This window comes from Zootoca vivipara, chromosome 13 (assembly GCF_965207765.1).
Source record: "Zootoca vivipara chromosome 13, rZooViv2.hap1.1, whole genome shotgun sequence".
Taxonomy (NCBI): Eukaryota; Metazoa; Chordata; class Lepidosauria; order Squamata; family Lacertidae; genus Zootoca; species Zootoca vivipara.
Genome location: NC_142596.1, coordinates 28,270,924 through 28,297,978, shown reverse-complemented (window position 1 = coordinate 28,297,978; position 27,055 = coordinate 28,270,924). Strand labels below are relative to the sequence as shown.

General features: G+C 50.4%; 4 protein-coding genes across 10 annotated transcripts in view; 3 read left to right on the top strand and 1 right to left on the bottom strand.

Annotated features, from left to right (window-relative positions):
- NSMCE1 (NSE1 component of SMC5/6 complex) overlaps positions 1–27,055 on the bottom strand; it is a 155,852-nt gene that overhangs the window by 91,358 nt on the left and 37,439 nt on the right. The window lies entirely within an intron of this gene.
- LOC148683671 (uncharacterized) lies at positions 217–7,792 on the top strand. Of its 4 annotated transcripts, none has more exons than XM_088656828.1 (4): positions 217–530; positions 3,272–3,387; positions 6,546–6,690; positions 7,080–7,792. In XM_088656828.1, the coding sequence occupies exons 2-4, from the start codon at positions 3,303–3,305 to the stop codon at positions 7,285–7,287; spliced, it is 438 nt and encodes a 145-aa protein (XP_088512954.1). In that variant the 5' UTR covers positions 217–530; positions 3,272–3,302; the 3' UTR covers positions 7,288–7,792. The 4 variants fall into 4 exon arrangements, with proteins under 4 accessions (XP_088512954.1, XP_088512953.1, XP_088512955.1 ...); XM_088656827.1 differs by having other exon boundaries at positions 3,269–3,387; XM_088656829.1 differs by lacking the exon at positions 217–530 and having other exon boundaries at positions 1,337–3,387; positions 7,195–7,792.
- LOC132593202 (uncharacterized) lies at positions 10,657–22,460 on the top strand. Its single transcript, XM_060282845.2, has 7 exons — positions 10,657–11,229; positions 13,334–13,478; positions 14,140–14,300; positions 15,390–15,544; positions 17,099–17,249; positions 19,965–20,064; positions 20,431–22,460. Exons 1-7 carry the CDS (start codon positions 11,142–11,144, stop codon positions 21,476–21,478), a joined length of 1,848 nt encoding a protein of 615 aa, XP_060138828.2. The 5' UTR covers positions 10,657–11,141; the 3' UTR covers positions 21,479–22,460.
- Positions 22,546–27,055, top strand: part of LOC132593203 (uncharacterized) — a 37,614-nt gene continuing 33,104 nt past the window's right edge. For 2 of the 3 annotated variants that reach the window (XM_088656816.1, XM_060282846.2), the window contains exons 1-3: positions 22,606–23,695; positions 23,915–24,068; positions 26,812–26,933. In XM_088656816.1, coding sequence (XP_088512942.1) covers positions 23,593–23,695; positions 23,915–24,068; positions 26,812–26,933 — 379 coding nt within the window. In that variant the 5' untranslated portion in view covers positions 22,606–23,592. Of the gene's footprint in view, positions 23,696–23,914; positions 24,069–26,811; positions 26,934–27,055 lie in introns of all 3 variants that reach the window. The other variant, XM_088656815.1, reaches the window with a different exon arrangement.

The window sequence follows — 27,055 nt, the reverse complement described above, 5'->3', positions numbered from 1 at the left end:
TGGCTCCTCCATTGCTGGGGGTCTGAGTGATTTGGGGTCCCTGCCATATTACTACACCTACATGGAGGCGGAGTCTGTCTTCCTCAGCTGACCCCCTTATCTTAAATGCTTCTCAAAAAGCTCCCAGATGGCCTTGCAGTGACTCTTGGAATGAGAAAGGGCCCTTGCCCAGCGCCTTAGTTTGGTGCCCTGCTGCTTGACATGAATTGTGTTCAATTCCCAATGTGCCACTCCTCCCCTTCACTGGGTTGGTGAGCAAAATGTGCAGAGCAGCACGCAGCCAGGGCCGTCTTTCCCATACGGCTTAATGGTTCATTGCACCAGAGCGCTGGCCTCTCAGGGACGCCCCAGCGAGTGGGGGAGCTGCGCAGCTTTGCCGGCGGACTCCCCATTCCCTGCACGCCCGCCAGCTGGGCCCGTCAAACATATTACTGGCGGGTGCGCAGCTTCCCTCCCAAGCCTCCTCGGGAAGAAAGTGATCCTAAGCCTCTGCAGAAACGGCCAAGGGAGGGAGCCAGGGAACCCGCCAGGTAAGGCAGAGGTGGGGGAGGGAGAAGGATGAGGGACAGCCAAAACGTCGGATTGGGGGGGGGGGCTTTCAGCCTTGCAACTTCTTCATCTTTTTGGCGATCACTCGTAGCCGAGTAAGATTGTCCTGGCATTCTGCCCCGCCACGCCTGGGGTTGCTGCTGCTGCTGCAGCTGCCCAGTTCCCGGTGTGTTGTTGGCCCCTGTTAGGGAGGGAGGGGGCGCCGCCCCCTTTCCCAACACCCGCCCCCCGCAAACCACTTTGCCTTGCCGACGAGCGCGAACACACGTGAATCACACGCGCGAGACGCTGCCAACCTTGGCTGAGGATGACCCGGAAAGAAGCCTCTTAGCGTGGGCAGAATGCAAACCACTCGGGGAGAAATGAACAGGGAAGCGGGTAGGCGAGCGCGCCTGTTCCTCTCGCTGCCGCTCACCTAGCGGAGGACGGGAGCCGAAGAACAGGAGCCGCTGGCTGAGAAAAGAATCCGCGGGAGAAAAGAACTTCCGACATAATGGCCACGCCCTCTAGGAGCTCCTAGCCAATGAGCGTTGTCACAGCCCGGATTGACGTTTGGAGCGGGGAGAAGTGCAAGGCCTCAAGATAACAAATGTCAGAGGGGCACGCTCATTGTTTGTAGAAGGAGCGTCCTGGTTCATTTAGGTGTTTTTTTGGGGGGGGGGTAGTGCTGCCCGCCCCTTAAGGACGTGGGGTGGTATCAGACACTCAGAATTTCAGTATAACTGAATGGTCACAGTTCCAGCTTCCACCCTTAAAGGAAAAGTCACTGCAAAGTCAAGGCTCAGGCTTCTTTTCCCTCACATTTATTGTACTGTATTAAAAAAAAACCGCCCAGCTGATGCAAATACTGCCCAGCCATTATACACGCATTGTGCCCGGTACATTTCCGAGCACAATTCAAAGTGTTGGTTGGTGCTGACCTTTAAAGCCCTAAACGGCCTCGGCCCAGTTTACCTGAAGGAGCGTCTCCACCCCCATCATTCAGCTCTGAGGGCCTTCTGCCAGTTCCCTCACTGTGAGAAGTGAAGATACAACATAGGTGCCGACTCCCCGGGGCTCTGGGTGCCTGAGCACCCGCAAAATTCCCCATGAAGGGGCCAGGGCCATGCATGTTGCATGGCACCCATAGTTGTGGGGCTAAGCTGGCACTCCTGGGTTACAAGGAACCAGGCAGAGGGCCTCTTCAGTAGTGGCACCCACCCTGTGGAACACGCTCCATCAGGTGTCAAGGAAATAAAGAACCATGGGAATTTTAGAAAGCAGACCCGTATAGGGAAGTTTTTAATGTTGGATGTTTTATTATGCTTTTATAATTGTTAGAAGCAACTCAGAGTGGCTGGGGCAACCATAAAATTATTCTTATTATTAAGTGACATTGTGGCTGAAAAAATGGAGGTTCCATGCACTCGTATTGGTGAGTGAATGTGTGTGTGTGAGAGAGAGCACTGCAATGTGGCCCAAGTTTTGCTATCCAGGCTCCTGAAGCATTGAATTGCTTGTTTGAGGAAAATGCAGTCAAACAAAGGGGTGTCTCTAAATTGTACAGTGGTAGTAACTTAGCAGAGGACAATCAGCTTTCTCGCCTGAGGTGGCTAGGAGAGAAAGAGGGCGACTTGTGCATGAGGGGGATTTGATCAGAAAATCACCATCCCACACTCCTCCATCTCTCAAAAAGCTCTAGAAACCCGCTCTATGGCTGTTATATTCTGTTGGGAGTTGCTCTGCCTACTGATCTGAAATAAAAGGTTCCTAAGTTTAAAACCAGCTCTGTCCACATTCAGAGGTGCTATGCATTGAATTGCTGCTGCTGTGCCCCAGGCAGCAAAATCCCTGGGCTGAGCCTCCCCACAGAAACGGCCAGGCGGCATTTGCGGCAGGCACAGCAAAGCAAAGAGAAGCGGAAAGCCACATGGAAAGGGGGTCCTGGAATCATAGAATCATAGAGTTGGAAGAGACCATAAGGGCCATCCAGTCTAACCCCCTGCCAAGCAGGAAACACCATCAAAGCATTCCCGACATATGGCCGTCAAGCCTCCCACTTAAAGACCTCCAAAGAAGGAGACTCCATCACTCTCCTTGGCAGCAAATCGCACTGTCGAACAGCTCTTACTGTCAAGAAGATATTCCTAATGTTTAGGTGGAATCTTCTTTCTTGTAGCTTGAATTCATTGCTCTGTGTCCACTTCCCTGGAGCAGCAGAAAACAACCTTTCACCCTCTTCTATATGACATCCTTTTACATACTGAATTTAAACATGGCTATCATATCACCCCTTAACCTCTTCTCCAGGCTAAACATACCCAGCTCCCTAAGCCGTTCCTCATAAGGCATTGTTTCCAGGCCTTTGAGTAGTGGTGAGTGTTTTGGGGCCCTAGCATCTGAGCCCCCTTGGCCCAGTCTCCTCCCAGCTACTCATTGAAGCCGAAGGCCTGAAGGGCAAGACAAGTAGTTGGCCACAGCTGGGCGACTGGCCAATGTCTCGTGGCTTCTGCCTGTTGGATGCTGGATGTGACTGTTGCAAAGGGGCTGGGCCTTGCTCTCAGTTGGGCCTTGAATAAGAGGGGGGCTCCCTAATCCCTTTCCACAGGTAAGCGGGTGGCGTTCTGTAGTGAAGATCGTTCTAGGGTTCAGCTGAGCCTGCAGAGCCCCCATTGCCTGTGGCACGCATCTGGAGGCGGCCAACAGGCTTTCAAAAGACATTAACATTGTCTCTTCCCAGCAGGGCCAGGCACATTCCATCACCAGATCTCCGGATGGCCAACGGCAGGATGGGCTTCGGGGGCCCCCGGAGGCCTTGCCTCCTCCTCTCCGTCTTCCTCGCCTGCTTCCTTTGGCACAGTAAGTCTCCGTGGAGGAAAGCTGCTTCCCTCTGCGAGAGGGCAGCCGGGCAGCCAGCCGGACAGAGAGCAAGGCCAGGAGGGGTGGTGGGGATGATCTTTTCAAGGCTTGGACAGGTTGAAATGGGCTGAGGCTGCTTTGGGTCAGGTTTCCAGGAGGCCTGCTTTTCTGGTATTGTTGGGGGTGGTGTGGGAGTGAGTTAAGACTTTTTGCTGGGTCTGGGTTGCTCTGGGTTTTATGACTGCATGGTGGAAGCCACCTTTGGAGACTCATTGCCCTGAAAGCAGCTTTTGAAACTCTGCAATAAGCCAGAAACCCACCATCTGACCCTATTTCTCCCCCTCTCCATAAGCGGGCTGCATTCCTCTCACCACCATCAGCATACGTCCAGCCATAGTAATTGGGTGTGCGGGGGGGGGGCAATGACTTGGGGTCTTAAGTTGCATTATCCACATTATCTACACGGACTGGCAGGACTTTAGCTGTCATTTCTGCACTGCAGACAAAGGGGGTAGGTGACGTCACTAGCAGCAACCCTACAGTTCTGTGATTCTATGAATTTTCTTCAGTTCATGGGTGCTCCATCTGTCTCCCCACTGTTTGCGTCAGGAGATCCTTCCTACTTCTCTTTAGTAGTGCAACCGTATAATTTTTCCGGTACTGTATATTGGGCAGATGTTGTTCTTTCCACCTCCCTCCTTAACAGGCGAACTCATTGGGGGCGTCCAAGGAAGCTAGATTTTGGGAGACAAAGCAAGGTCTTCCCCACACATTTAAAACATTATGGTACTCACTTCCACAAGTGATGACATCTAACTTGGACAACTTAGACAGGATGAGACAAATTCATGCAGAAAGAGGAGGAGGAGGAGGAGGAGGAGAGGGCTGTCAGTGGCTACTAGCCACGATGACCGTTTTCCCTCCAGTGTCAGAGGCAGTAAATGCCTCTGAGTAATGCCACTTACTGGAAATGGCAGTGGGGGTTCTTGCTGTGCCCAGGTCCTGTTTGTGAGCTTCTACCCTCTGGGGTATCTGGTTGGCCACTATGGGGACAGGAGCCGGAGTGGTCCTTCCTCATGGCTGCTTCTATGTTGAGGGAGTCAACTTGGTCTGCCCTCAGATTTCAGGGGATGGAAGAAGAGAGAGAGATTTCCAAGAGTGTGGGGGAAAGGGTGGCATATACGCCACCTGTTTCCCGGGTTGAGTGGATTGCCTTCTTGGAGAAAGACCAGTGGGTAGCATGGGTATAGGAAAAGGAGGGCAGCTGCCCCCCTAAATCAAGTAAATAAAAAGTAACTGAGGTTCTCCCCCCTCCAACATAAAGCCTGGCCACCCCCATGGTAGGGAGCAGGGTTGCCAACTTGAATAAAATATGGCAGGGGGGAAGCCCCACCCCACATAATTGATCACATGATCTGGTGCACCCACACCATTTGAATGGCAATACCCATCAACTTGGGGGAGGGCGACCCTCTGCCCCTTAGATATGGCTCATATGGTAGAAAGCAAGAGCAAGGGGGGGAGGGCTCAGGGAATTGAGGGGGAGAATTTGGAGATCCACACTTAGGTGAGCATGAAGGAGAAAGGGTTTTATTTATTCTGTGCTGTGCTTCTTTCCCCTGCTTCAATAAAATTCCCAGGGCAGCGAGCTCCTAACATTTCAATGTGCGACAACTCCAAGTAGAAAGCACCCTAAAACGGTTCCTTGTTACCAGAGCTTTGTTCAGTTCCATCTTGAAGGAGTCCACTTGGTCCGCCCTGAGATTTCAGGGGATGCAGCAGAGCGAGATCAAGATCCCAGAGTCAGTACAGGAGAGCAGCTGGGCAGGTGGGAAGGACCCCTCACCTTTGGGAGACAGACGCTGCCCCTTCCCTCCTGGGGGGCCATGCTAGTCCTGTGGCTGTTTCATTTCCGGAGGGCTGAGTAAGCTGAGCTGGAGATGTCGTGGCACAATCTGGAGCACAGCTGCGTTGCATAGGAAGTGGCTCAAGGAAGCAGTCAAGGAAATGAACCGAGGGGCACTGAGGCATTTCGCAACGAGTTTCAGCATGGGGAGTGAAACTGGATAGAGAAAAGTTTCCTCCTCTCGCTCATAATGCTAAAAGTCAAGAACATCTAGTGATGCATAATGTTGGAAGATTCAGAACAGATAAAGAAGAAAGAACTTCTTCATCCAGCACAGAGTTAAAATGTGGAACTTGCTCCCACAGGAGGCAATGATGGCCAACAAATTTGATGGCTTTAATCCAATTTCACAGGACCGTCAGTGGCTACCACCATGATGACCATACTCTTCCTCTAATCAAACATGGAAACCCTTCCAGATCCCATTTGCAGGAAACCACAGGAGGTGGAGAGTCTCTTGTGTCTGAATACCGCTTGCAAGCTTCCCACTGGCGCATCTGAGAGAGCAGGATACTTGGCCTGATCAAGTGTCAGGGCTAGTTTCATGTTTTTAGGAGAGCATTATAAACGTTGAGGTGAGCAACCCAATGCACCTGGAGGAGAAAAAACAAGCAGCAGTCAGCATAGAAATTTAAGGCTTGTCCTTGGAAGGTCTTTTTTCTAAGGCAGAGGCAGAGTTAGCTTTCCAGACTCAGACACAATGCGTTCTGTACCCCAGGAATATTTTTTTAAAAACAATATATATATATATATATATATATATATATATATATATATATATATATATATATACCGTATATATATATATATATATATATACACAAAAGGTCCCCCTGGGGCAGAGTCAGATCTAGGCTTTATTTCACCCTTGTCAAAGACACAGCTTGACACACAGACACACACAGAGACACACACGAACACACACACACACACACACACACACAGGTTAAGAGCCTCAATGGCACCCATTTGGAGGCTTCACTCAGGGCAAAAAACCTGTCTAGCTCCCCTGTAATTACAGCTCTGCCCTGACAAAACAGGAGTAGAGCAGAGATTCTATCCTTTTCTGCACTGGAGTCACGGAGGGCCAAAGTGTGGCTTTGCAGAGGCCCTTTCAGGGTAGGCCTCCTCTGAATATGTAAGTTTCATTGAGTAAAACATTCCTACACTGCTTTCCTCTGAAAATCTGGAGATGACGCACAATAGTTGGTGTCAGTCTGGCACTCAAGCAAACTCTTCTCTTTCTTTCTAGCCGTATCCTCAAAGGACATCAAGCCAAGGTGCTTCACAGACTATGACTCCGAAGTGGGTTGTTTCTGGGAAGTGGACGCCTCTACCGACTGCCCCAAGGAGTTCCTCCTGCATGTTGAAGCGACTGATGGACTCAGTGGCCAAAAGTAGGTCATACTGTGAAACGAGAGAACTGCCACCAGATCTCCTCTTTCCTCTGTTGGGTGATTCTGGGGATGGTGGTACCCTCCTCACAACTTACCACTGTGAGTTTTCCAAACGCAGAATAAGAAACGCAGGATCCAAAGGGTTTCTCATTACACTTTTCACTGGACCACTTGTGGTTGGAGAACTTCCAAGGTGCACAGATTTATCTCGTCTTGCACACTTGCAACTTTTCCTGGGGGGTCTGGGGAATCCACAGCATGGTGCAGCTGGAAGCATTGCAAAGCCCCTCTCTCACTTGGGCTGAGCTTTCCCAAATCGAGGCTGTGGCAGAAATAATCTGAGTGTTGTCTACTTTGAAAACATCTTTTAAGTCTTACCATTGTTCCAGGAAATCATGGGAGTGTTCTCCTAAGAACGAGAGAGGCCGGAATGGGACCCCCAAGTGTACTTGCACCATTCAGAATAAAGAAGTGTATAACTTCAGGTATCATTTCTCATTGAAGGCCAATGGGAAAGAGATCTGGAGGATGACGAGTAAGGACCTTCGTAAAATTGGTAAGAGATCCTTTGGTCTGCAAGATCCTTCAAACGCATGACAACGGAAATGCAACTTAAAATCACCGTAGGCAGCCTCATGCCAGCAACAACCTATATTGCTAAAGTGCGTCAGAAAAATTATTTCCTCGGCAACAACTGGAGTGATTGGAGCATCCCAATAAGTTGGAAAACACCTGGTTGGGTCGGGTAGGGCACCTGTTTATTATTAGCAATCTGTTGGCATCCCAGCTGGCATCCCTGTGTGTTCTGGGCTCTACATTGTGGGGTCTTTTTTCTGGATTTTGTGAACCTTCTGGATTTGTGAAATATTCCGACCCCACCCGCAGGAACGTTTGTGCATCATCCGGCCCCTTTGAGTGAGCGACAGCATTTCTCTCACATTGCTGAGGTCTTGCATTTCCAATCAGCTAGACATTGAATTAATATGCAGGCCTCTCACTTAATTCAGCGCAATTCTCTGCTGTAGACAATACCTCTTTCTGAAGTCTCCCCAATGATTTTTATTGTTTCTCATTTAAATAAAGACAAGAACACACAACTACATTAACTTGTCCAGTGGTCCATTCTTATTAAATTCCATACATAGTACATAGTGCACATGCAATAAGTTAGGTATTGTCAATTCAAGTAGCCTCTCCACAGAGATTCCTGTGTTGAAAGTGGAATAAAAGTATCTTCTGTCTCATTTGTAAAGGAAAAGAAAGGAAGTCAACATCACCAAAAGCAGGGGTAGGCAACCTAAGGCCCGTGGGCCAGATGGGGCCCAATCGCCTTTTCAATCCAGCCCATAGACAGTCCAGGAATCAGTGTTTTTTTACATGAGTAGAATGTGTCCTTTTATTTAAAATGCATCTCTGGGTTATTTGTGGGGCCTGCCTGGTGTTTTTACATGAGTAGAAAGTGTGCTTTTATTTAAAATGCATCTCTGGGTTATTTGTGGGGCATAGGAATTTGTTCATTTCCTCCCCCCCCAAAAAAAAAATAGTCTGGCCCACCACAGTGTCTGAGGGACAGTTTTCAGCCCACGGCTGAAAAAGGTTGCTGACCCCTGACCAAAAGTGTCTATCCTTGAAGTGCCTTTAATTACATTTTTGTGGTGAGTAAGGCCTTCCAATGGAGCCACACTCCAAATACTATTCAACCAGATCTCTGTGGGGAGTTCTATAGATTGTTTCCAAATTCAGCTTTTATAAATTGGGCTGCTAATAACAGAAAAAATACTAAATGTCTGCATATAAGGTTACTGTTTAAATTTTAATCTAATGAGAAAAGGGGGGGTGCCAAATTATTAACCCTTTTCTCCTTTCGGGCAGAAATGGGTGGAATCTGTGAGCTGAGCATCCCCTTTTCAGGGGATGAAGCCTGCCAAATTTCACACAGAGGTCCAAGGGAGTTGTGCTTGGCATCCTTAAAGTTGTTTTGGAAGGAATAACTCATTGGGCCCCCTATGCCTCTACCCCTTCCAGGAACTGACTTGGCAGGCAGCACAAGCTTTGCAGGGCTCCCGCCCCATACCTGGACTGATCACTTTACTGAACTATATTAAAGAGTACAGTACACTAACACAGGCTTTGTTGTGCATGTGTGTTTCTGTGCCACGTAGCCCCTCAAGAAAGAACACTGCTGCAGATGGACAGATACCAAACTGAAATGAACTGCAACTCAGGCCAGAACGAGGGGTGTGGGGTAAAGGGGAGCAAGGTCATTCTGAGGAGCTGGGGGTGCTGTGCATGCGAGAATCCTCTTTTACCTTCCCAGCAACCCTGTGAAGTAGGCTAGTTTGAGAAATGGTGAGTGGCCCGAGGTCACTCCAGTGAGTTTTGTGACTCAGCAGGAGTCTCTCCTTGGATGAGAGGGATGCAGAGGCCAGGGAAAGGACACCCCTCCACTCAGTTTTATGCACCACCCTTTGGACCCCCCGGGGAAACTCACCAAACGAAACCTGCTGCCTCCTGGATCTGGGTGTGTGCAGTGCAACTAAGCTGAGTGCTGAACAGGACACAGTGCAGTCCCCATGGGGTCTATTCATAAAAGCAAGACTAGGGCAGTGCCAGCAGGTTCCACGAAGCCCCCTTTCTTCTGAGATTTTTCGGGGTGATCTTGTTTGTTTCAGCCCAGGCTGGTGGGAGGGGTTGTGGGGAGATGTATCCGAAGGTGAAGGAATTGATAGCAGCATTTATTTATCAGAAACTAGTCCTGATGGTTTTATTGTGTGGTTCTATAATACCTGTCGCTTTTGGCATACTGCTTTAGAGATATGTTCACATAGTTATTTTATATATATAGTCAGGGAAGTGGTGTCTGCTTTGTACATATGCAGAAGGTTCCAGGTTCCATCCCCAGCATTTTTTTTAAAAAACCTCTCTTTTTTGCATTTAATCTTTATTAATCCCAATTATCACTCTCCATCAAAGATATAGTAAAGTAACAAGGCTTCCCTCCACCTGAATGTGGGTCCTCTAGTCTACAATTCTATATTAACTGCTTATTGAATAACATCTAATTTATATTTATCCAATATATCCATAAGTTATGTCACCTTGCAGGAGTCATTTCAGATTTCAGATGTTTACAATGATCTTTTAGGAATTGTCTGTATTTGTCCCATTCTGTGTTAAATTTTTGGTTGCCATTATTCCAAACTTTCCCCATTAGACTTGCCATCTCAGCGTACTCAAATAATTTTTTTCTGCCATTCCATTTTTATCCCCAGCATCTCTAGCTAGGCCTGAGAGACACACCCTACCTGAAAGCCTGGGCAGCGATTGCCAATCAGTGTTGACAATGGTCTGACTTAGTATAAGGTAGTGTGGCTGCCTATCTATAATTAGGCAATACAGAAAAGGTCTAAATAAGGGAGACCCACTCCAGCACACTGACTAACTTGTCAGTGAGTAAGTGCATCCCAGTGACAGTACTGTTCAGTGGGAAGAGGAGGTGCATGTGGAAACCTTGATGCAAGCACCAGTTATGCTACCTTTACCTTTCTACTTCCAAAAAACCTACATCTTCCTTCTTAGCACCCCTCCTGGGCCCCATAGACCCCTGCTCTCCCCTCCCAATGATCTACCTGGTCAACTTTCACCTGCCCTTGGAGGAAAAGTAATAAGAGTAGAGTAGACGAACCCAGCTGAAGCTGAAACAGGCCAAAAGGGTTGCAGCGCCACGATTCCAGAGCCCGAACTGACATGGCTGCGCACCCACACACAAACACGCGCGCACACAGACACCCACACCCCACGGGGCTGGCGTGGTCGTCCCGCGGCGCGCCCACTCTGCACATGTTCAGGAGACACCGATCGCAGTCTGTTGTGTAGCCGAGTTTGGTGCGAGCCCAACTTCCTGGCTGGCTGGGAACTCCCGGCAAAGGCGGGAAGGGGCCGGGCTCGGCATGCAAATCCACGCCCCAGGAGGAGGACCAGGGCGCAACCCAGCGCTTCCCGGACAGCAGCCGTGGCAGCGGAGGGTGCGTGGTCCAGGGGGGCTGGAGCAGGCGAGTCGCGAAGGGCTCCCCGTCGCCGTCCGGGTCTCTGCCCTCCCCTCCCGTGCCCTCTCCCCTCCGGGATTCCCTTTCGCTTCGGGCAGGAGCGCTGGCTGGAACCCCGGGGGAGGCGGGACGAGGCGGGCGCTGGCCGAATTTGCCCTTTCTTCCTCCCCACCCACCGAGCGGAGCAGCCCGTCGCCCAAGCAGGCAGCAGCGGCAGGGGCTCCTGGACTCCGGGCAGCCAGGCCAAGCCAAGCGGGGCTGGCGGACGGGTGTCTCCTGAGCTCCGCTTTGCTTGGCTCCGCTTTGCCTGGCGGCCGGGCTGGCACTGGCAGAAGGAGGGAAGCGGGCCGCTCGACGGTGCCACTTCCCGGCAGGGCCCGGCGCACTTTGTTCCCGACTCTCCGGATGGCCGACGGCGGGACGGGCTTCGGGGGCCCCCGGAGGAAGCCCTGCCTCCTCCTCTCCGTCTTCCTCGTCTGCTCGCTTTGGCACAGTAAGTCTCCGCGGAGGAAAGCCGCTTCCCTCGGCGGCAGCAACAGTGAAGCTCCCCCGGCCGTAGCTGTTGCGCACCCAGAGACTCCCCGAAGGCTTGGGCGGGTTGCTTGCTTGGGTCAGGTTTCCACGAAGCAGGCGTGCCTAGTTGAATACTGTACAATATTTGGGGGGGGGGAATTAAGACCATTTCTGGTTCCTGCAGTGAGGAAGGTGGGCTAGGTGGGGTCACTAGCAACCCTACAATTCTGTGATTCTATTGTTTTTCTTGAGTTCGTGGGTTTTCCGTCTGTCTTCCCCCTGTTTGCATCAGGAGATCCTTCCTACTTCTCTTTAGTAGTGCGACAGTTTAATTTTTGCGGTATATTGGGCAGATGTTTTTCTCCCCCTCTCTCCTTAACAGGCGAACTTATTGGGGACGTCCAAGGATGTTGGAAGACAAAAACAAGGTCTTCCCCACATATTTAAAACATCATAAGACTCACTTCCACAAGAGGCAGTGATGGCTTCTCACTTGGGCAACTTAGACAGGATGAGACAAATCCACAGTAGAGGTGGACTCGGTGGAGGAGAGGTCTCCCAATGGCTACTAGCAACGATGATTGTTTTCCCTCCAGTGTCAGAGGCAGTAAATACCTCTGAGTAATGTCACTTACTGGAGACAGCAGTGGGGGGAGTTGCTCCTGTTTGCGAGCATCTTCTCTTTCAGCCACCTTGTTGGCCGGCCGCTTTGAGTGGTCCTTCCTCATGGCTGCTTCCATGTTGAGAGAGTCGACTTGGTCTGCGCTGAGATTTCACGGGATGGGGAGCGAGAGAGAGTTTCCCGAGTCAGTGTAGGAGAGTGGCTGGGTTGGCAGGGAGGGGCTCCCTCTCCCTTGGGGGACGGATGCCACCCATCTCCCCTCACCTCCTGGGGAGCATCTAGTCTGTTTCATTTCTTTGTGGCTTTTCTGCTGAAGATGAAAAGGGAAGTTTGGTCCCTCTGCTGTTTTTGAGGAACTGAAACTGGAGGTGAAGCTGCTCTGTCCGTTTTTGATAAGAAAATAAACATCTGGAGGCTTGTGCAAGCTGAACTGGAGATGTCCTGGCTCAGCCTGGAGCAGAGAGGTCAATGGGGCCATGTTGCTGTTGGAGCGCCAGGAGCAGGAGAAGCGGTGCAAGGAAGCAGATGGAGGCAAAGATGCCATCTCGCAAGCTGCAATCCTGCCTGAGCATTTCGCAGCAAGTTCCGGCAGGGGGAGCCACTTAGTCTGTTGCAGGAAGAAGAAATAGTTTCTTGTTGGCCTAAAGGCCCTAAGCTTTGAAATAATAGACCTTTCAGTCTTCAAGTTGCTACAGAACTCGGTGGGAATTGTTTCTGAGTAGACATGCCCAAGATTGCACTGTGAGAAGCAGAGGAGTGGCTTGGGTGGTGGAAAAGTAGACCAACCCTGCTAGAAATTTTAGACAGGTAAGCAGCAGTAGATAAGGAGGAGAGAAAGAGGTGACAGGATAGAAAATTTAATAAAATTATGCAGGGTATAGTGAAAGTGGATATGGAAGTTTTCTTTTCTCTCATAATGCTAAAAGTCAAGGACACCTAGTGATGCTTAATGTTGGAAGATTCAGAACAGAAATGGAAACGCTTCCAAATCTCAGTTGCAGGAAACCACAGGAGGTGAGGAGTCTCCTGCGCTTGAATCCCACTTGCAGGCTTCCCACTGGGGCACCTGATCATTCATTGAGAGAACAGGATGCTCGACTAGACGGGCCCCTTTGGCCTGATCCAGTGGCAGGGCTAGTTTCATGTTCTTAGGAGAGCATTATAAACAGTGAGGTGAGCAACCCAAAGCACTTGGAGGAGGAAAAAGAAGCAGCAGTCAGCAAGGAGAATTTAAGGCTTGGAAGGTCTTTTTCTAAGGCTTTTCCAGACTTACACACAATGGCACCTTGGAGAGCTGGAGTGGGGCTTTGCAAAGGCCCCTTCTGGGTAGGCCTGTGCTGGACTCTTCCTCTGAATAAGTAACTTTCGTTCAGGAAAACATTCCTACACCCCCTTCCTCTGAAAACTGCACAACGGTTGGTGTCAGTCTGGCACTCAAGCAAACTCTTCTGTTTCTTCCTAGCCGTGTCTTCAAAGGACATCCAGCCAAGTTGCCTCACAGACTATGAATCCGAAGTGGTTTGTCACTGGGAAGTGGACGCCTCCACCGACTGCCCTAAGGAGTTCCTCCTGCGTGTTGCAACGACTCATGCACTTTATGGCCCAGGGTAGGTCATGCTGTGAAATGTGAGGACTGCCCCCAGATCTCCTCTTTCCTCTGTTGGGTGTTTTGGGGGCTGGTGGTACCAGGGTAAGGTAATAATAATATAAAAAGGGAGAGAAATTAAAAGAAGTGACATTAACGTGGTTGAGCCTCGCCCAGCATAACTTGTGCCACAGTGCTTCTCTTACAGAGAAGGAGACCCTTGAGATATGGCAGCTAAATATAAAGGCCTCGCCATCCTGGGGACTGTAGTCTGAGGGCGTGGACTTCCAGCCCTGGTGGCTCCTGATATCAGGGCTGCAGAATAATGCATCTGTGGTGGCTTTGCCTTCTCTGAGACACCCTGGGAGGAGTAGCCAGCCCAAACCTTTTCCAGAAAATGGATGAGGGTTCTTTACAAAATGTCTTTCGGAGTTGAGTTGCAGTCACTGTGAGTTTTCCAAACCGAGAATAAGAAATTCAGGATCCAAAAGGTTTCTCATTATACTTTTCATTGGATCATTTGTTGTTGGAGAGCTTTCAAGGTGCACAGATTTATCCCCTTTTGCACGCTTGCAACACCCCTCTCTCACCTGGGCTGAGCTTTCCCAAACCAAGGCTGTGGTAGAAATGAATTGAGCATCGTCTACTTTGAAAACACCTTTTAAGTCTTACCATTGTTCCAGGCCATCGTGGGTTTGTTCTCCTAAGAACAAGAGAGGCCTGGATGTGACCCCCAAGTGTACTTGCAGCATTCGGTCTGAAGTACTGCGGACCTACAAGTATCATTTCATACTGGAGGCCGAGAAGGAGATCTGGAAGAAGAGTGTGGACCCTGATGACATTGGTAAGGGATCCTTTGTTCTGGCAGACCCTCCTTGCGCATTCCTGGGGGCTGCTCTGAAGAACAAGACAAGAGGAGCAGCATACAAGTGGGGTGGGAAGGGAGGCTTTGTCTTCATGATTAGCACCAACCAATGCTCAGAGACCTTCCTTAGCCCCTCCTGCATCCAGCTTAGTCCATTAGGCAAAGTCACCACCTTGAATGGTGGCAGGATACTCCAGTTTGGAAGAAATTAGAGTGGTTGATGGAGAGAGAAAAAATGGCTGCCAAGAAGAGCAAAAGCCACTCCTGGGAACTGGTTGAAGAACTTAGGAGAGGCCCCAGAATTCAAGAAAGCAGGACAATATGTGGCAACTCTGGAAAATCCCAATGAATTGAGGGGCTTGCCTCTGTATGCATGTTGGGGGTCACCTGGAATGGACACAGCCTGCTACTTGCCCACACCTGCTGGCCGTCTGTTTCTCTATAGCCACATCAAAGCCACAGGGTGCTTTCCTACACAGTAGCATAAGAACTAAACATCGAGCATTCGAAATTTGTCAGGCACCAGGTGCATTTTGCCCTTGGTTATTGGCCACTTGTGACCAAGTGAGCCAGGATGGCGCCTGTCGTCTCCCCCATCTAGAGGTGCATGCCTGGGGAGCCTTGGATCTTGCCTGTTTTTACACACTTAACAGCACACCCTTTAGAACTGTATCTGTCATATTTTATCTGCATGATCAGAACAAATTTTAGGGACCAAGCTGCTTGGCACCCAAATGCCAACTAGACATTCTGTTTTCGTGACTGTAACCCTGGTTTAAGGAGCCATTTGGCACCTAGCTTATATATCGGTTTCTAACACTGAAAACATCCTGTGTGACACAACATTGCCATGAGACTGTATGGTGTGAAGCAGCAGAGAGAAGGAATTAAGAGAAGGAGGGGGCAGTGTGTGTCTGTCCTTCCAGGGAGAAGGACCTGATGCTTTGACCTTCCCCACCTTCCAAACCAGAGGCCCATATTGGATCCTCTGTGTGGGGAGCAGCCACTCTCCCCAACCTCTTTTGCCTCCCCACATCTTTCTCTTTGTTGATTTCTTCCCAAACGCAGTAAAACCCCGTCCGCTTGTCAACCTGACTGTTAAGAGGACGGATGACTCGTACATCTTCACCTGGGCAGATGACTATAAAGAAGGGAACCTTCTTCATGAAAATCCGGAAACAGTCTATGAAGTTGCCTATTGGCCTATAAACCAGACAGACAAGGTAGGCACACTTTCCCAGCATGCTCCTCTCTGTACGACCACCAGGAATAGTGCTACAAATTTATTGTTGTTAATTAATTAATTACATTTATATCCAACCCTTCCTCCCAAAGGGAACCCAAGGTAGCAAGCTCTTCCATATTTAAAAATGCCATTAATTCTAAAATTAAAAAAATACTAAAACAATCACATACACTGTGGCGGGGACCTTCTATGTCCTGAGCAGAGGTTGAGGTGTTGGGACCCCTGAAAGCCTCATAATGCCCCTGCCCCATGCCAGTTGACATGGCATCTTCCTGCCAGGGCCGTCTTAAGGGTATCCAGCACCGTGGTGCAAAAATTTCTGCGGCGCCCCCCCCTTTCCCTCCGGCCGGCGCAGCTCCCGGCTCTGAGTCAGAGTGCAGGGACGGGAACTCACCTCCGGGAGGGATCACCTGCTGTGCCCTGGCCGCAATGAGGAAGGGCAGGCGGTGGGCAGCCTGAAGCCCTGGGCTTGCTCAGGATCCCAAGGATGGGAAGGAGGTCGGCTCTCCTCCTCCCCCCGCCCCCCCTAGCGGAGCCCTCCTGCAGTCCGGAGCCTTCCCTGCCTCTACCAATGAAACGCAGCGCCGGAATGAGGGGTGACCCTGGCGCTGCAGGGCGGAACAGGGTCCTAGTGCCTGCTCCGCCTCGCTTACCTCCCTGCTCTCCCCTGAGCGGCGCAGCTGGTGGGCATACAGGAGGGAAAAGGGAGACTGCCGCGCAGCTCCCACACTTGCTGGGGTGCCCCTCAGCGCCCTGGCGCATCGCCCCAGTAGACCCAATGGGCAAGACGGGCCTGCTTCCTGCCCTTCCTTAATGCTTTCCTTGGGCAGCTCTGTAGATCCAACAAACTGCAGGCCAAAAAGGCTTTAGCTATATTTGGCAAATGATTATATGTCCCTCGCCAGTGGGGCACACAAGAGCAGTGGGCTGCCTTTTATGACTGGCTTGAGGTCAGGGCCTCCGCCAGCCCCAAGGCTTTGGATCACAGAACCTAGGGGAAGGGAGGCAGGTGCAGCCCTCCAGGCCTCTCTCACCTGGCCCCTGGGACTCTGGCCAGGCCAGGCCTCCGCCACCTCAGTCCTGTTCCACACACTCCTAGTGCTTTGGCTGGGCTGAATTGCATCTCTTGCTTGCTTGCCTGGGTGGAGGAATGAGCCCAGCCCTGGGCCCCTGGCTGTGGCTGTCCGCCCACCCCTCAGGTGAGAAATTGCCAGACTCAGGAGGGAGGGAAAGAGATCCTTCCGCCATTTGGTCTCGAGCCCTTTGATTTCATCTACAGAGCTTCCACTGCAGCTTTTCTTGAAACAGTTCTCTGAAATTTATTCCCTTGCTCATTATCACATAATCACATTATCACATGAGTCCAAAACCTTTCTACCGCATCCCAAAATGATCTTCCTCCATAGAAAGTTGGGAAAGGGAAGAATTCAGCTCACCAGAATAACACCCCCCCCCAGTGTTTTCCTGTGCACGTGTGGGAAGGGCCACATAATGTAAACCTGTTTGCTTCTGTCTCTCCCCCCCCCCAAAGATACATGAACACATTACGCAAGGCTTTCATCATAAAATCTTCGACGATAACCTCATGCCAGGAGCCACCTATGTTGCAAAAGTGCGGCAGAGAATTGCTTTGTTCGGGGACACCTGGAGTGATTGGAGTGCTGAGTACACATGGAAAAATGGTAAGTGCTTAAGGCGGGGGCTGCGCAAGGCACCTGTTTATTATTAACAATCTGTTGGCATCTCAGTTGGCATCCCTGCGTGTTCTGGGCTCCACATTGTGGGCTCTCTCTTTTCTGGATTCTGTAAACCTTCTGGATTTGTGAAATTCTCTCACCCCACCCGCAGGAATGTTTGGGCACCATCCAGCCCCTTTGAGTGAGTGACAGCATTTCTCTCACATTGCTGAGGTCGTGCATTTCCAGTCAGCTAGACATCAAATTAATATGCAGGCCTCTCACTTATTTCATCACAATTTTCTTCTGTAGACAAGTACCTCTTTCTGAAGACTAAGGCACATGCTACTAATCATTTGGAAGACTTGTTTTAGTAGAAGGTGGCACAATGCTTTGCATGAAAATGCACTAAGCGATGAGTGGCACAACACAGGTAGAGAGGGAGGGGGCAGTCGCAATTTGGCTGGCTAGAGACAAATAACTGGAAAGACCTTCTAGATTCCACAGTGACATCGATTGCTTGCCCTGGGTAGGCTTGTGCTGCAGACCCCTGGGTGAAGTTAGCAGGTTCAGTGTGGTGCCACAGCACATCAGGCCCCGCTACCACCAATGCTCCCTCTTCCTGCCTCAAGCTCAGGATCTGCTGGTTTTTCTCTGCATATAACTTCACGGTATACTGCTTGTAGCTGTATTTGTGCTTCCTCCCCCTCCTCTGCTCTCCTCTCTTTTCTTCTCCTTGCCTGTTGTCTTTTCCTTGGTCAAAGGTGAGATGATAGACTACCTGGGACAGAGACCTACCTTCTTGCTTCTCTTGCTCTGTGTGCGGTGATGGTGCTACATGACTAATAAGCAGTACAAATCCTGTCTGCCCCTTACTTTGGTGGTGCTGGGTGACCCAAGGACCTCTTTCCCCAGCCCAAGGTAAGTCTGGCTGAAGGGAAACCAGCTTGAAACTGCAGGAGGGGGTTAAAGGTTAGATTAGCATGTGCAGGAGAAACCAAACACATGAGGCATTAAATGTGCATGTTGGTGCCCATCCCCACATCCCAATTTGGGAAACTGTTTTGCCAAAAGAAGGCTTCAATTCCCCTAACATATAGAGAGACAAGCTAAAACCAACAAATAAACCTCACCACATCCCTACAAGGTAATAGGCAAAGAAAAACCCTAAGGAGAAATACCGTGTTTCTCACATTTTAAGACACCGTCTTATAACTTTTTTCCCTCAAAAAAACACTGGGTGGCTTATTTTCAGGGAATGTCTTGTTTTTATTACGTCAGGAGCAGTGCCCCTCTTGCTCCCTGGCTCCCTGCGGGGCAGGATTCTTGACTGAAAGAAAAGGACGGGCAACAGCCACCACCAAACTCCGTGAGAGGGAGTCTGAGGGAAGGGAAGTGTGTGCGTCCCTGGCCCAGCCCTCTCTCCCCGGCCCTGGGATGTTCGTGAGGGAGGGAGGGAGGGAGCTCCTCCGAAGGGCTGCTCTCTCTCTCTCTCTCCTCCCAGGTGGGGACTCACTTAATAGCAATCTGCTACACTGGAGCTTCTTAAATTTAAACCAGTACAGTATAATGGAATCTATCTGTGTGATGCAGTACGTATAGCAAATAAGGATCTCTACCAGCCAGCCCAAGACTTAAGAGCGAAAGTTCCAACAATGTAGCACTTTGTAGCACTGATAGCAAAGAGGCTACCGGCTGATAAGAGATACTGTAGAAAACAAGGCAGTTGAGCAGCAATTAAAATGGTAAATGGTAGCAATTGTAGCAATTGAGCCAGCAGGAAAGCGGGGTGAGATAATCTGCTGGTCCTAACTGCTTCTCTTACCCACAAAATGTTAACTTTTAGCAGCTCCTAAACAGCGAGAAGCCACCGGCAGCGATCCCGGTACCAGTAAAAATCCTTAAAGGGGCAGCTCTACAGACAAGCAATAGAAAGAAAAAGAATCCTCACTTTTTAAAAGGTTTTTAAAAGGGGGGAAGGTGGGGGGAAGCGAGAGGTGGGCTCTGTGTGTGTGTGTGTGTGTGTGTGTGTGTGTGTGAGAGAGAGAGAGAGAGAGAGAGAGACACGCAGGGGAGAGAGAGAGAGAGAGAGAGAGACGCGCACACAGAGTCTCTCCCTAAAGGGGAAGGCAGCGTCTTCAATCGCCCCTCTTTTCTTCCTCCTGTTTCATCTCCTCCCCACCGCAAATGCCACTTTTCTCCTCTTCACTCACACAGCCTAGCTAAAAAAAAAAAAATCGAACGGGAGGGGAAATCACGAGTCTGCAGCAACCAGCAGCTATGGCTCTTCGGTGCATTTTTACAAGCTTTTAAAAGAAATACGTGTCTTTGGAGCGACAGCAAAATGGGGAGAGATTTTTAGGGGGGGGGAGTTTGCTGGCGGGAGGGGGGAAGGGTCTATCACTATGTCTTATTTTCGGGTTATGGCTTATATCGCACAATTGCTTAGAAATCCTGCTATGTCTTATATTATGCCTACGTCTTAAAAAAGGAGAAACACGGTACTGCAAATCCCCTGAAATTCTTTCCAGCTGTGTGAGTTGGGCTCCTTTGTCAACTGAGGCTTCTGGCCGTTTAGCCTGATCTTGTGCCCCCTTTCCAGGTGGGTCGGTGGGTGGGTGCCTGTCTGCCAGCTAGCTAGCCACCCAGCCACCCCCTGCCTCCCGCTGGTATCAGGGTGAATTGTCCGCCCAGATAACCAAAATGCTGCTTGCCTTCCAGACATTGAGCCAAGCTCTGGCTCCTTCCTCTGGATTTTCATCCCATTGCTGTGTGTGTTCATCATGGCCCTGGCTACCTTCAGCTTCTTCTGCGTCTCCAGGTACGCTTTGGGTGCTTTGCAAGTAGTTCTCTCCAGGGCTGCCCTTTGCCCACAGCAAAACAAATAAATACTGTACATGGTCACTTCTGCTTGAAGGTTGCAGGCCTTGGTGGCAGAGGCATTTTCCTGCAACCCTGACAGGAAAGGAGGAGGAAAGCGGCCCCTGTCCCTTCTGAGTCTTCTCCTCATCCTCCTTCCAGCCAAACAATCTTCCTCAGCTCTCTCACATGCATTTGGCTGCTAGTCACCTCGGGAGGGGGAAGATTGCTTCCTGATGTTCGGAGGGGAGGCGGCCCTTGCAGAGCCCTGCCTCTCCCTTTCTGAGGACCGGGAAGGACTGACGAGTGGCGCTTTCTTGCTTTGCAGGGTGAAGAAGGGATGGTGGGACCAGATCCCAAACCCCGCCAAGAGCAAAGTAGCCGCTGGTGTGACAGCAGCGGTGGCACCATTTGGAAACATGGGCCTTGAGCACCCTGTGCATATTCACAGCTGCATTGCATCTGCCAAGCCAGAAACTCGGAAAGAGGAAGACTGCCAGGTCCCTCATGAAGACGCTGTGGCCAAGCTCTTCAAAGACCTTCTCAGTGGGGACTTGAGCAGTGGGGGCACCAGTATCCTGGACGAGCACCCCCTTCTCAAGGACCAGGCTCTGGGGCACATGCAGAGTGCTTTTTCCTTTTCTCAAGATGCACCGCTGAACAAGCACAGGGCTGTTTTGGAGACCTCTTCTGAACCTGTCTATCACAACACCAGCACAGAGACAGTGGCTTCCTCCCAGCCAAGCAGTGCTGCCCTGGAACTGCCCCTCAGCACATCCGCCCCCCAGCCCTCGGGCTACAAGTGTTTCAGCCAGGTCTGTGAGGAGGAGGAGCAGGAGTTTTCTCCTTTCAGGGACCAAATCCAGCCATTCAGTCATGACGCAGGGCCTTGCTTTTCACCTGTGACCAGCAACCTGCACCCTGCTTTCCAGGGTGTCTTCTCAGAAGGCCCAGACTCACTTTGCTTTTCCTCCTGTATGGCAGCTGCAGAGCGAGAGGCGAGGCCAGGCAGCCCCTCCCAGCATGGGCCAGGAAAGTCTGTCCCCTGCCCAGGGGCCTCCCTCCTGGCTGGCTACCGCTCCTTCAGCTCAGCTCTCCAGGGAGGCACAGCCACCCAGGGCAAGAGTGGCAGCGCTGGCAGCCGCCTAGACGGGCAGTCCCCCTACAAACCCTTGCTCAGCATTGTCCAGAACAGCCCTGCAGCAGCCACTGGGATGAGCAGGGTCCTCTTTCACCCTGGCTGGGGGGCTCAGGAGGTAAGAGACCCGGCCTGGCCAAGTGCACCCTGCGGGGCAGACATGGACATGCAACAGGTGGCTTCCGATGGATGCTTGAGGGAAGAATTGGCCAGGGACAAAGGCCTTTCATACCCCTGAGGCCCCTTGTACCTCCTTAATTCCGCCTCAACCAAGCAGTGACCTCCTCCAGGTGTAATCCTCCCTCAATCCAGAGATCCACTATGCTGCAAAAAGGAAAGCAGCACCAACTGCATAGAGCAGGCACCCCCAAACTTCGGCCCTCCCCTCCAGATGTTTTGGACTATAATTCCCATCTTCCCCGACCACTGGTCCTGTTAGCTAGGGATCATGGAAGTTGTAGGCCAAAACATCTGGAGGGCCGCAGTTTGGGGATGCCTGGCATAGAGGATCTGGGGGTTTAGGGAGGTGGAGCTATGGGACAGCAGTTGAAGGAGGATGCTGCATGGGAGAGGGAATTCAAGGAGGGACAAAAGGCCCCTTTAAGCCAGGTAGGGAAGGGCCCTTACTATCAACAGAGGACTAAGCCAAAGGCCAGCAAGGAGAGGCATCTTCCTGATTATAGGCCAGTGTCTGTGTGGAAACTCTGAGGACAAGTTGCTGGACTCAAGAGGCTGCTTTTGGCACTTCTTACATGAATGGGGCCTTCAGGGAGATGGGTGCTTTCTTGACCCAGATTGGGCTGGGGGCTGGAGCACAAGCTGTTCTTGGACTCAAGTTTCTGGACGGTCACCTGCAATGGAATCCACACCTGCCTGTCAAGTGTTTCAGCTCTGCCTGCTGACAGGCTCTGAATCTAGCAAGTGGCCAGCTTTTGCTCAGGCACTGCCTTGCTTTTGCAGAGAACTGTCTGCTTGACTTTCTTTTGTTGCTGCTTCTATACAGATAAGGAGGTCTAGCTTCATATAGCCATAGCAAGCAACAAGGTCTCTGTGTGGTGGTATGACTTCCTGTGCCCTCTGCCAGAGATCAGAGAAGAGGAGGGGAAGAAGGCTGAATAAAGGGATGCTCCGGGACCGCTTTTGGTGATGGGGATGCCAGGAAGTATCGCCAAGTGACTGAGACAATACCATTCTAGCATTAAAGTTTTTTATCCAAATGATCCAGCTTTATTGCACTTATTCCACTCAAGGTGTGACATAGGCAGGACAGCATTTCCAAAAGGGGGAGAGAAGCTTGGAGTTTGCATGGGGAAGGACCTGCTATGGACACCACCCCCAATAGAGGCTGAGGCTGCTGCTCCCAGCTGGCAAAGAGATGGCTGTGTGGCTGTGGGCAGCCCAGATGGACCATTCTGCCATCATGGTTCACCTGCATCTCACAGGTACCTGTAGAATGAATGGCTTCTGAGAAGATGAGAAACTACCCTGGCGAATGGAAGCTTCATAAGAAAGGAAGTGGCTAGAAACATTCAAGTACAGTACAGAACCTGAATGTTGAAGCACATTTGCATAAATCTGCATAAGCTTTTAAATGTATTGAGTGCAGATTCCTGCCAGCTCTCAGGCTCTTGCTGCTGGCTTACGCTGAGCCACAGGGTGCAGCCAGGATTTGATGGGCACAGGAGGCTGCGTGCGGATTGGGCCCTCTGCAGATTGAAGCAAAAGATTAGTTACCTGCCGATTAAGAGGTGTGGCTTGAACTGTACAATACGAAATTTTGGCTCCTCCATTGCTGGGGGTCTGAGTGATTTGGGGTCCCTGCCATACTACACCTACATGGAGGCGGAGTCTGTCTTCCTCAGCTGACCCCCTTATCTTAAATGCTTCTCAAAGAGCTCCCAGATGGCCTTGCAGTGACTCTTGGACACAAGGGGGCAGCAGTCCTCCACGGACCTCAGAGCCTGCTGGCTCCCAGCTCACCATCCATCATGCCGCATAGGACCTTAAACCCACACCAGTCTGTTGCACCCAGCGGCAGCAGCAGCACCCACTCTTGTCCCTGGCTAAGCCCTAGAATGAGAAAGGGCCCTTGCCCAGCGCATTAGTTTGGTGCCCTGCTGCTCGAAATGAATTGTGTTCAATTCCCAAAGTGCCACTCCTCCCCTTCACTGGGTTGGTGAGCAAAATGTGCAGAGCAGCACGCAGCCAGGGCCGTCTTTCCCATACGGCTTAGTGGTTCATTGCACCAGGGCGCTGGCCTCTCAGGGACGCCCCAGCGAGTGGGGGAGCTGCGCGGCTTTGCTGGCGGACTCCCCATTCTCTGCACGCCCGCCAGCTGGGCCCGTCAAACATATGGCTGGCGGGTGTGCAGCTTCCCTCCCAAGCCTCCTCGGGAAGAGAGTGATCCTAAGCCTCTGCAGAAACGGCCGGGGGAGGGAGCGAGGGAACCCGCCAGGTGAGGCAGAGGTGGGGGAGGGAGAAGGACGAGGAACGCGCCAAAACGTGTTGCCCCCGCCTGTTAGGTGGAGGAGGAGTTCCTGGAGAAGAAGCGGCTCCTTTCTTACAGTGGGAGGTGGTGATGGCAGCCACTGATTTCTATGGGAACATTTCTAATCCGTTTTTGTCCAATCTCTCTCCCCACCCCATCCATGTTTTCTTCCTGAAATGGCTGCAGCCGACCAGCAAAGGAAAAACTGGTTTTTCCTATCCTTCTCCCCCACCCTCCCTCGTTTGTGGCTGAAAATGGCTGTCGCTGACCAGCAAAGCACAAACAAGGAAGGAAGCAAGGAAGTGGGCAAACTTTGGCGCTTTGGATATATGAATCTGAGGTGTGTGTATAGTGAGGTTTTGGTACTAACTCCTCATGTTTGGATAAGTGAATTTTTGCATAGCAAGTGTTGGGCAACCTGCATGCATATTTCTTAGTCGTCGTCCCCCCCCCCCCAAAAAAAGTACAGTAATTCAAAATCACTTTTTTTAAAATAAAAAAATTCCTTCAGTAGCACCTTAAAGACCAACTAAGTTTATATTTTGGTATGAGCTTTCGTGTGCATGCACACTTCTTCAGATACACTAGAAACAGAAGTGTCAGACCATATATATATACAGAGGGTGGTGGGGGTGGGTGGGAATGGGTGATGGGCTGATGGGAGTGGTAAACCTGGAGATAGCTGTTAATGGCTGCTGATGGCTGCAATTAGTACTGGGCTGAGGTGCTAAAGAAAGCTTGATCATGCATAATGAGATAAGAATCCGATGTCTCTATTCATCCCAGGTGCTTCCATGGTTTTAAGCTTGGTAATGATTTCCAATTCAGCAACTTCTCTTTCCAGTCTGTTCCTGAAATTTCTCTGTAATAAAACAGCTGCTTTGAGATCTTGTATAGAATGTCCTGGGAGATTGAAGTGTTCTCCTACTGGTTTTTCAGTCTTATGGTTCCTGATGTCAGATTTATGTCGTCACCATTATTTATTTGGTAAAAATCAGGTTGGTAAAAGTCTCGCTTCAGTTCATTTGCTTGGTTAGTAGAATGGTGGAGCAGGGAGTAAATGCAGGGAGATAACGATAAGAGCAGTCACAACTTGAAAGGTTTCTTCTTTAAAAAAATGCTGAGGCCCAGACGCTCCCCCAAGTGAAGGTCAGGAAGACTTTAAACAACTCCCTGCTGTACTTTAATTCCTTAAAACCTATGACTAAAACTTAAAACTTAAAACTGAGCTAAATTAAGTAGATAAGAATAAAACGAAAATAAAATATAAACACGGTATAAAACAGTAAAAAACTTAAAAACAAACCAGTAAAGTACGGAGGTCAGAAGGGAGGATGTTGATACTCCGCCATCTTCGCAGAACCTCGGGGAAACGCTCATTGTTTGTAGAAGGAGCGTCCTGGTTCATTTAGGTGTTTTATTTGGGGGGAGGGGAGATAGTGCTGCCCGCCCCATAAGCTCTGTCCACATTCAGAGGTGCTATACATTGAAAAAGCAAACAAACTAACAAGCAAACAAACAAGCAAAGAGAACCAGAAAGCCACATGGAAAGGGGGGTCATAGAATCATAGAGTTGGAAGAGACCACAAGGGCCATCCAGTCCAACCCCCTGCCAAGCAGGAAACACCATCAAAGCATTCCTGACAGATGGCTGTCAAGCCTCCGCTTAAAGACCTCCAAAGAAGGAGACTCCACCACACTCCTTGGCAGCAAATTCCACTGTCAAACAGTATAGGGTGGCAATGACCAGGGCCAGAATAATCCTGGTCAGGCCACACAGGCCCTAAGTAACCAGAGGGAATCCATGTTATGCAGCCAGTAGAATTCTCTCTTTCTTTGTTTCAGCACAAGAGCAACATTTTGCACAAAGAGACACACACAGCACTTCTAAGAAATTCTAGCTAAGCCACACTTTGTTCCATCCTGTCTAGCATAAACCACAAGAGCAAGAGGAACTCCATTTTCTAAATCTCTCTGTCTCTGATAGAAAGTAAATTAGACAGCACTTCTCTGTTTGTACCCTTCTCTGTAACCCATTGCGAAAGGAAGTTAGCTTAGCCACAAGATGTTCTGTTTCATCAGACTATAGAGGATGTAGCCCACCGCAAGTTCTAAGTAGAGCACAACCACAATTGTGCCTGTAAAATTCCACATAGACACGTGTATGAAGGTACCAGATACATAACGCCACTTAGTAGAGTTGGGCGGGTGACTTTGCATCTTGGGGTGCTCTCTCTTGATTGGTTGATGAAGTACTGCAGAAAGGCTGATCTTCACTCTGTCAAAAAGGTATAAAAGCTCTCTGTACATGGACAAGGGTGGGGCAGAATGAGGAATGGTTTTTTCCCTACTGCTCCATATTGTTTTGCCGACAAACCAATAATAAATTTGTTCAACTGCTTGAGATTTCGTCTGGTCAATTTGGGAAGCCACCTTACAACAGCTTACAACAGCTTACAATCCACCTTACAACAGCTCTTACTGTCAGGACGTTCTTTCTAATGTTTAGGTGGAATCTTCTTTCTTGTAGCTTGAATTCATTGCTCTGTGTCCACTTCCCTGGAGCAGCCTTTCACCCTCTTCTATATGACATCCTTTTATATACTGCATTTGAACATGGCTATCATATCACCCCTTAACCTTCTCTTCTCCAGGCTAAACATACCCAGCTCCCTAAGCCGTTCCTCATAAGGCATTGTTTCCAGGCCTTTGAGTAGTGGTGAGTGTTTTGGGGCCCTAGCATCTGAGCCCCCTTGGCCCAGTCTCCTCCCAGCTACTCATAGAAGCTGAAGGCCTGAAGGGCAGGACAAGTGGTTGGCCACAGCTGGGCGACTGGCCAATGTCTCGTGGCTTCTGCCTGTTGGATGCTGGATGTGACTGTTGCAAAGGGGCTGGGCCTTGCTCTCAGTTGGGCCTTGAATAAGAGGGGGCTCCCTAATCCCTTTGCACAGGTAAGCGGGTGGCGTTCCGTAGTGAAGATCGCTCTAGGGTTCAGCTGAGCCTGCAGAGCCCCCATTGCCTGTGGCACACATCTGGAGGGGACCAACAGGCTTTCAAAATACACTAACATTGTCTCTTCCCAGCAGGGCCAGGCACATTCCATCAGCAGCTCTCCGGATGGCCAACGGCAGGACGGGCTTTGGGGGGCCCCGGAGGAGGCCTTGCCTCCTCCTCTCCGTCTTCCTCGCTTGCTTCCTTTGGCACGGTAAGTCTCCGTGGAGGAAAGCTGCTTCTCTCTGCAAGAGGGCAGCTGGGCAGCCAGCCGGACAGAGAGCAAGGCCAGGAGGGGTGGTGGGGATGATCTTCCTACCAGAAAAGAATCCGCGG